This window comes from Dryas octopetala, chromosome 6 (genome assembly GCF_963921425.1).
Source record: "Dryas octopetala chromosome 6, drDryOcto1.1, whole genome shotgun sequence".
NCBI lineage: Eukaryota > Viridiplantae > Streptophyta > Magnoliopsida > Rosales > Rosaceae > Dryas > Dryas octopetala.
This window is the reverse complement of record NC_141371.1, coordinates 4,205,086-4,213,984: the sequence shown is the minus strand read 5'-3', so window position 1 is coordinate 4,213,984 and position 8,899 is coordinate 4,205,086. Positions and strand designations below refer to the sequence as shown.

The window sequence follows — 8,899 nt, the reverse complement described above, 5'->3', positions numbered from 1 at the left end:
GATAAATAAGAGTGCAAATGGTATTAAAAATAAGAAACAAATTGAAAGTTGATAGAGAAAGTAGGCAGGTTAGGTTGATATTCTTATATGCTAAATTTGTCAAATTCTAGTCTAATCTTTAAACCCTCTTACAAAGAAATAAGAATGGATATGGATACTTTGCAGCGCCAATTTGATATTTACTGGTTTACGATAGCTTACCACATGTATGTATAAATAGCAGGTTTTTAAAGAGATATTTCTATTCAATAAAATATAAGATTTACCGCATAATATGATTTAACAATTCGAACTAATTTATTTTCAAATCTCTATTTAAAGAAATTTTATTTTAAGTATATCATTAGAATCATTTTAACTAATGCGAGTATGTTGGACCTATGTGACAATTTACAAAGGAAATTTACTTAATGACATTACAGATCTAATATTGAAAAATAAAATATATAAATAATATAATTTTCCTCCCCTCCAAAACTTTCCCCATTGACAAAGGAAGAAAAGTATAACTAGTTCACTACAAGTGCCCATGGTTCCTCTCCTCTGGTGCTTAGCACACGAGAAACATGGGTCATCAGGCCGGCCCGGCCCAACTCTTCTCTTACTGTTATGGGCCTGGACTAATGCGCTAACCCGAATGATGTTTCCCTCATATTTCGGCCAGACTACTCTCTACTCCATCGACCTGCAACCTCGAGTGTTTAACTTGAACAAATATACAGCTTTAGAAGATCGAGCGAAAGTTGGGAGTGATAGAAATTACAGGATGGTAAGAGGTGGAGGGAGATCGATTCTCTCGCTTTTGCTTCTGCTGCTATTGTCTTGCTCTATGCCTCTTGTTTCTGTTGCTTACAGGCCAGGTGACATCATCCCCATCAGCAAGATGGGTCTCTACCACTCTGTCCGTACTCTCTCTCTCTCTCTGAAATATTGTATTCAATTATGGTTCAATGTTTAATGGGTTTTGTTGGATTTGATGGTTTCAGATGAAAACTGAATGGCACGACATGATCGGTCGACATTGCCCAATATTTGCTGTGAATCGTGAGGTAACCTCAACCTGCTTTCCATTTTCATTTATCTCAATTAGGGTTTTCCTTTTGTTTTCTTTTTGGTTGTTTTGCAATGGTTCGCATATTTTTTTATTTATTTATTTTTCTGGTGTATAAATTTATAGGTGTTGATTCCCATAGCAAAGCCGATGGGTTACACAGGCGCTGATGCCTACAAAATGTGAGTATTTGTACTTTTGGAAGTGAAAAATCTCAAGTCTATACTGTTAAAATTACTAACACATTGTCCTTTAAATTTCATTTGACATCCAATTTATGTGATAACAGACATAAATTTTCAACAATAGCCTCGACAATTTACATGTTAACTTTTAGGGTCTCTCTTAAGAATTAGTTAATACATTACAGTCTTTGTAAATTTATGATTACGACACTTCCTTAGCCTTGGCTCAAAATCATGCTTACCGAAAGAATAATAATTCTCATGCAGGTCATTTCAAGTTGGGAGAGAAAAGTTTTTAATTCCATGGCTTTTTGTCATAAATCGGAAAAGTTCGGAGGTTCCAATGATTGACGTGCATTTGGTAAGTCTTGTTTATGAGGATTTCAAGTTTCATCATATTTACTTTGTCATCATCTTTTGAGGAAATGGAAGATAGTAGCCTACCTAAACAATATGGTTCATTGATATACAAATACTGATTCTGTAAATTTGGATATCTGTTATAATTCTAGTTTGAAAGAAGGTAGTATCTGTCTTTTTTATCTGACTAGTCTGTTATTGTGATAAAATTGTATGCAATACAGAGGTACTCAGGAAGTGATTTGCTTGGTGTCACTGCTAAAGTTGTGGATATGCCTCACCGCTGTACGTAATACCATTTTTTCTCATTTCTTAATCTGGTTCAGTAATCTTGGTTCTCATAGTGAATTCACCAGGCCCTTTGGAAGGGCTTGTCTTGTAGTGTAGGCACTTCATCCTGTTTTCTGTCAGTTAATTTCTTCACCATTTGGGTCAGTCCTTATCAGACCATTAAGTCTGTGTCACTTGGTTGGCCAGTAGAATAGAAGGACTGACTCCCCAAAATCATTGTAATAGTTCTAACTTGCTTTTTTGGAAAAGAAAAAAGCAGGGATATTTGTAGTGTTAATTTTGCTCTGGCTTGAGGAGTTCTTATCACAGTTTTAAATTCTTCTGTCCTGAGCAGATGTAGAAATTCATCCAAATATTCATAAACAATTTTGGGATCCTCAGGACTGGCCAAAGCATGTGCTGGTCAGATATACATGGTTAGTATTACTTCACTTATCTTTTAGCAGTATATTTATTGGTTTTTGGTTTTGTAGGCAGTATCTTTTTTTCTGTTTTTCTAAAATTAGTACCTTGTGGTTTATTTTTCGATCATTTGTATTAAAAATCATTTGAAAAGCAGAGGAGACAATTTGAGCATTTGAAACAACAATTCTTTGAGAGTTCTGGTAACTTGTTGACTTTGTGTAACACACATGCACACACAATACCTGAAGATTCCTTATGGATGTGCTTCAATATCATAAAAATAGGATTCACAAATTATTTTTTATTAGGTTTCTTCTCATAAAACCAATAGAATTTCTTTAGGTATAGCATTCGTATGCTTTGAAATTCTGTGGTCATGTCCTTATTAGGTGAATTGATTATCTCAACTCACACCTTCATTAGTTTTAATTTGAGGGATCAGGTAAAGCATTCTGTGTATTTGGCAGATCCTTCAACCTGTGATAGTGTAGACCATGAACACTAGCTATTGTTGGACAGTCCTGCTGAACCATCCAGGGTAGTTTCTTTGGTAGAATATGATCTTTATTGGTATGGAGGTTACTGATATAGTTGGCCTTAAGTTTCATCTTCAATAGACTCTTTGTGAGTGAGAAATTAGGTGGCTGTAATGGATATGCATTGCAATTGTAGACTTCAATAAACCTTAATATTTGAATTTTATGTATTATTCATTTCAAGACAAAACGCAGATAACATACCATTTCTGTACTTGTTTTTTTTTTTTCTATGATTTGAATAAATCTTAGGAGTCCAGATTTTAGACGACGTAAATTGTGACATTATTTTGTTGTCTGCATACAGGGAGGAGCAATCAGAGATAGACGTAACTGCTGGATTTTTTGTACTGTTTGGATCAGGTAAAAACCTGTGCTTGATCTAATTGGATATGTTAATAGTGTATTCATTATTTCATTTATGATCCTAATTCCTACCTGCAAACCTTATCTTCAAACCGATGGTTTAGAGAATGTACAGTCATTTGACTCTCAAGAAATCCACACTAATGATCTGTGCATAAAATTTGATGAGAGGCAGCCTACAGACGTAGAGCTTTTCTGACAACAGTGATACTAAATATCTTCATGCATCCAACAGGTCTCATGCTTTCCTTTATACTCTCAATATACGTCTTACAATCATCACGGGACAAATTAGCAAGGTACTTCTTTGAAATATTTGGGTATTTTGTTGACTATAAACTAGACTTTGTGGACATGCTACAAAGTTTTAGTCAATGTTGGCGTGGTGATTAATGCTTTGCTTTACTTGTTTTTCTGTGAATGTGGATTTTGCTATTATTCATTGCAGGTTTGTGATGGAGAGAGTTGCAGAAAGCAGCATGCCTGCTGGAGGTGTGGCAAAGGTTGAATGATAGAACCCTTGAAAGGTTCAATATATTGTCTGCCATGTACAACTCAATCCCATACAGAAATGAAATTGGTTAGGGGAGGTATGTTGCAGTGAACACATCTGAAGAACAATCTCCAATCCAATGTTGAAGGCTGCAAAATGAAATTCAATTCCCCAAAGCCTGAACAGAGTTCAAACTAATCAGAGTGAGAGATATTTACTTCTTTTTATTTTTTATATAGACATTAGATTGTACGGTCGCAAACATTTCTGTAATGTCTCACAGATGTACCTCAAGAACATTTAACCATGCTAAGAACAGGTTTGTAGCATGCAGCAACATGTTCCTTTTGCTGATTAACCAATAAGCTAGAAGAATGTATCTTTTAAATTTGAAAGTAAACAAAAAAAAATATCATATACCAATTATATGAATACAGAAATAATTATTTTTTCTTTATTAATTTGTGAATGAAAAAAAATATATACAACAAGAGTCCAACAATAATACAACCTTGTACATCTAACCCCGTTAGATCCATATATTAAAAGATGTGATTGTAGAATTCTCTGTACAACAAACTAAACATGAACCTAATCTTCCTTGCAGTTGGTCCTTCCTCAGTAATCTTGTGTCTACCAAGAGTGGGCCAATGCTTAACATTCATATTCAAAACGATATAAAAAACTGTAGTATATATTTTTAAACTTGGAAACATCCCCAAGAGCCACCGAGCCCTGACCCTTGAACAATGTGGTTAATGGGTCGTCATTCTTGTGCCCTACGTTGAAGTCTTCGAGACATAAGGCCTTTTGTAGCTATTTATGCAAAACTAGAACAGTCAGTGATTGAAGAATCATATGGATATGGTCAAACGCGTTAATTTAACTATGACGTGGAGATTAATCCTTAACAAATACAGTATACAATTACGTGCGTTAATTTAGCTTATATATACCTATTTTTAGATTGGAACCCTTAATGAGATTATATATACCTTTGAATCAGTATTATTTTGTAAGGTTCCTAGCTTGCTAATCAAGGTTAATTAAATCTTAATAATTCTTTGTTTTTTTTTTTTTTGTCAAATCTTAATAATTAATTGAACCCAAAAGGAAGTCTTTATAATTCAAAAAATGAAACCTATCCATTAATTTGTAAGGAGTTCCTTGCTGGAATCATAATTTGAATCACTCGGTGGCATATATATGATAATCAATTAACGAGATCATCGGCTTCATTGAGTATCTTAATTTGTTACACACCAAATTAGGTGGGGATAGAAATAATAATATTGGGTTCGAATAGCGCCATAAAAGAGTCATAGTACTATAAGCATATGGAAAGAAATTCTTTCTTTATTAATTAATTTGAGAAACAGAAACATAATATTTTGAATCTACAAAGCCAATTAACCACATGATCACCATAACCATTATTTATATATAGCTACTATTGAGTTAGAGAGCAAATTAAAGAGCATTAACGTACAGTACCACTTAGACAATAATAAACAGTGATCGCAATCCAATAATTAAACATGAAACAAACTATTTCTTCTCTGGAATGCAATTGGTAATGCTAAAACGTTCTTGAGGTTGTCCGGTAGTAATATTAGTGAGGGGAACCCTCAAAGTACATGCCACCGTGTGCTCATAATTAGACCTTCTAGCAGAACCCTTGGACCAGTATTTGACATAGAGCCTCACAGGGATATCGAAAACCCTAGCATTCTTCAACTTGGCCACCTCATCAATCCCAAGTGGGCCCGCCCAGCGGTTCCCAATGAACACTATTGGACCCACCAGAAACCTAGTCTTGTGCCCCAGGTCGAACGAATCACGTGGGATGCTGATCATAGTCGCGGCCCTGAAAAAGGCCACGGCTACGAGTCGATCGTAGTGGAAGCCGACCCTTTTGTTAGGGTTTTGCATGGAAATGTTGAGGCTTAGGTTGTATTGGAGGAAGGTGTTATTGGTGGTCATGTTATACTGGGTAAACACGACATTGGTCAAGTTGAAATGGGTGAGGGAGACATTGGTGACTTGATAGTTGGGCTGTTTAATCCGAACAAGCTCATTAATTACGGTCCTGGATATTATACCTACAGAGATGCCCAAAAGAACCAGTGCAACGAGAACGATGGAGCAACAGCAGAAGCTCAGTATTCCCATGCTTGACTGCAGAGATTTTTTGTCAAGGAAATGAAATGAGAAGCCAAAGTTTAGAGGAAGATGGTGTGGAATAAGATGTGTAAGTGTACTCTGATTCGCAAGTGCAGTCGACTAGTGCTATTTATAGGTTGTGAAAACGTGTGATATTGATTGCATGCAGTTCAAAAAATAACATGTATATTCTAAAATGCAAATTATATAGAGGCATGGCTAATTGGACACTGATTTTGGGATTTTCTATTATCCTCTTACACGCAAAATCAATCTGTTAGTTGTCTGATTATGTGAGTATATGGAAAAGTACTATTGTTTGTGTCATTTTTTACCGGGATTGTAGGCAATCAAATTCTTCGGGATCTTTTGCATGGTTTTTGCTTTCTTTTAATTAAGAACTATTCTTGTAGGTTTGCTGCATAAAGGCCTTGTATATTCACTCACTCGTATATGCCATAAAAAAAATGAAGAAAAATTTAATTATTTCCACGTTTTTTCCAATAGCCCTTTTTTTTTTTTCTTGTTTTTTCTGACTTCTCTATATTTTCTTTGAATTTCCTTTTCTGCGGAAAAAGAGAGAGATATGGGCAAGTAGGGCCTGCTATCGATCAATGTTGAATTACAGTGGGTTCCTAGCCCGGCCCAACCCAATCTTCATCTACATTCTTCGATCACTGCTTAATTAAGTCTCATCTTCTTATTCTCTAACGTTTTGTTTGATGTCTATAATTGAATATATTGAATATGTTAAATGACTAGATTCATTTCGTATTTAAAGAACATGCTCTTAACTTGAATGAAGCTAGAATGTGGAAAAAATATAAATTAGTCATAAAATGAAACTTATTCTTTCCAATTAATCCCCATAAAAATGGCTGGTGTGATTTGATTAATAAGGATATATAAGTTTTCCATTATGCTAATTCATCTTATTTCTTCAAATTAGAATACACCCTACATCTTAATTCTTCCTTGAATATACATAAATCTAATCACAATTAACATATCTAATTCAATCCGGCCTAAGCACCAAACAACACTAGTCCCCAACTCAGAATTCCAGCTCTTTCACTAAACCATACATTGAAATAAAAGAAAATATATATTATATAATTAGATTTCAATCTAAAGAAATTAATTTGTCGCCAAAGAATTAATTTTCAAGAAAAGTAATCAACTTGTATATTCATGTAGCCATGCAAATATAATAAAGAATTAATGAAATATATATTTTCATTATAAATTTTGGATACATAAAAACATTAAAACTAACTGGCACAAACATTAAATAAATTTTGGTACAAATTTCAACATATCTAATAAACTAATGTTGTTGGGCAAGTTGGTTCAAGAATTGATCAAACATCTGAGTGCTGCATGAAAGCATGATAGGTCCTTCAATCTTGAGTTCGAGATCACCTTCTTGCGACTCCAAAATCAATTCTTGGAATATTGGAAACGAGAAATATTTCAATGGAACTTCATATATCTTCCCTTCTTGACCGACGTATACAGGTATGTAGCCTTTTCGAACTCGATGAGTACTCTTGGAGTGGCTTAAACCTAACTTGCTGGAAAAAGTGCAGATTTTCCTACAAAACAACTTTGGTGAATCCATGATGAATTAAACGTACTGTTCTTGGGGAAAAAAGCTAGCTAGGGTTTTTCTTAACTCTAGCGACTTTAGTATGTATGATCGAGCTAGGACTTTTGAAACAGATAATAGAGTGAGGATTTGATGAAGAAATTATATATATAAGGAAATTAACTTAGTCCTCCTGGAATATGGCTTGCAATTGCCACATGGCTTTAATTTATTGGCAAGATATCCAAAAGGCGGCTGGACTACAAGATGTGATCAAGAGCTAGCGTTGATTTGATTAATTAAGACGTACGTGCAGATTATTCCTATAACCAAAAGGAAATCCGAATGAAACCTAGATTATTAAGTATTCTGAGTTGAATGAGGAATATGTTAAAGAGCACTAGACTAGTATATACATAAGAGTGCGTTAAATGTTACATACACATGTACAAGCCTAGCTAATTCATTAAGTGTTGTCAGTTACAAGATTTAGGGTTTTTAGGAGATGAAAATTGGAGAGAAATTTCAGTCAATAATCGCAAAGTTAAGGCTGATGAAGAAGCATCGTGGCTGCAAAGACCGGAGGACAATTAGCAAGAAAGAAAGTGATAAAAAAACTGCAGATCAGGTCGACGTTCCAAGTGGGTTTTTGGAAATTTACGTACTGGGTGAAGAAGAAGGAGAAGAAGAAAAGCAAAAACGATATGTGGTTCCAATCACGTATTTGTGTTCCATAATGTTTCAAGCATTGGTTAATCAGTTTTTCCAAGAAGTTAATGTGGCAACCGTGGGTAAGGGACCAATCACGTTGCGCTGCTCCACACATACCTTTGAGTCGGTACTAAATCTCGTCAAGGCTGAGAAGATTGAACGAGTTGAAGATACGTATATGCTAGGTTTTCATGAATTGGAAATATTGTACTGATATATATATATATATATATATTGTAGGATATTAATATAGCATTTAGCAATAACGGATTTCTCTTATTGAGTTTTGAATATGAAAACTCATGTTTATTTTTTTTCTATTACATCGGGATGAATTGAACCATAAACTTATCATAATCTTAATTCTTAACTTATTATCTTATCCTCTCTCAACGCTTAGGTTAATCCCAATTGATTTTCCTATTTACTTTATTTGCTTGTTCTTACTTTTAACTTCTTTTTCTTGCTAGCTTATAAGTAAGATTTCCCTTGGATTAATATTGGTCTTCAATATTAGTGGGCTACTGGGCGTAGATGACATATATATATCTGCTAAATATTAGTATGGGTTCAAGCTAGTCAAAGCCCAACTTGAATACAAACATGTTTTGGGTTCCTGTCTATATATAGGTCTCCTCACATGGAACTTATTAATTTTCAATTAGCCATGCAAATCATTGTGTAAAGTAGTTTTATTCATTCGAACCTATATTAATGAAACAGATTATTATCATTAGCACAAAAGTTTGT

General features: G+C 34.4%; 3 protein-coding genes across 3 annotated transcripts; 2 read left to right on the top strand and 1 right to left on the bottom strand.

Annotated features, from left to right (window-relative positions):
* The first annotated feature begins 663 nt into the window (after positions 1-663).
* Positions 664-4,140, top strand: NPU (ATP-dependent helicase/deoxyribonuclease subunit B). The gene is made up of 9 exons (XM_086247871.1): positions 664-901; positions 987-1,049; positions 1,178-1,233; positions 1,504-1,597; positions 1,821-1,881; positions 2,222-2,303; positions 3,136-3,191; positions 3,430-3,493; positions 3,643-4,140. Exons 1-9 carry the CDS (start codon positions 767-769, stop codon positions 3,704-3,706), a joined length of 675 nt encoding a protein of 224 aa, XP_086103997.1. The 5' UTR covers positions 664-766; the 3' UTR covers positions 3,707-4,140.
* Positions 4,141-5,235: 1,095 nt separating this feature from the next.
* LOC147281322 (NDR1/HIN1-like protein 10) lies at positions 5,236-5,859 on the bottom strand. The gene has a single exon (XM_086246544.1). The coding sequence runs from the start codon at positions 5,857-5,859 to the stop codon at positions 5,236-5,238; it is 624 nt and encodes a 207-aa protein (XP_086102670.1).
* A 2,084-nt stretch (positions 5,860-7,943) lies between these two features.
* Positions 7,944-8,363, top strand: LOC147281321 (auxin-responsive protein SAUR19-like). Its single transcript, XM_086246543.1, has one exon. It carries the CDS (start codon positions 7,944-7,946, stop codon positions 8,361-8,363), a length of 420 nt encoding a protein of 139 aa, XP_086102669.1.
* Positions 8,364-8,899: the final 536 nt, after the last annotated feature.

Bases quoted from the DNA above. Each gene is read 5' to 3' on its own strand.
- NPU (XM_086247871.1), top strand. From the start codon at position 767: ATGGTAAGAGGTGGAGGGAGATCGATTCTCTCGCTTTTGCTTCTGCTG. The intron at 1,050-1,177 runs GTAACCTCAACC...ATAAATTTATAG, and splicing joins TATTTGCTGTGAATCGTGAG to GTGTTGATTCCCATAGCAAA. The intron at 3,192-3,429 runs GTAAAAACCTGT...TGCATCCAACAG, and splicing joins TTTTGTACTGTTTGGATCAG to GTCTCATGCTTTCCTTTATA.
- LOC147281321 (XM_086246543.1), top strand. From the start codon at position 7,944: ATGAAAATTGGAGAGAAATTTCAGTCAATAATCGCAAAGTTAAGGCTG.
- LOC147281322 (XM_086246544.1), bottom strand. From the start codon at position 5,859: ATGGGAATACTGAGCTTCTGCTGTTGCTCCATCGTTCTCGTTGCACTG.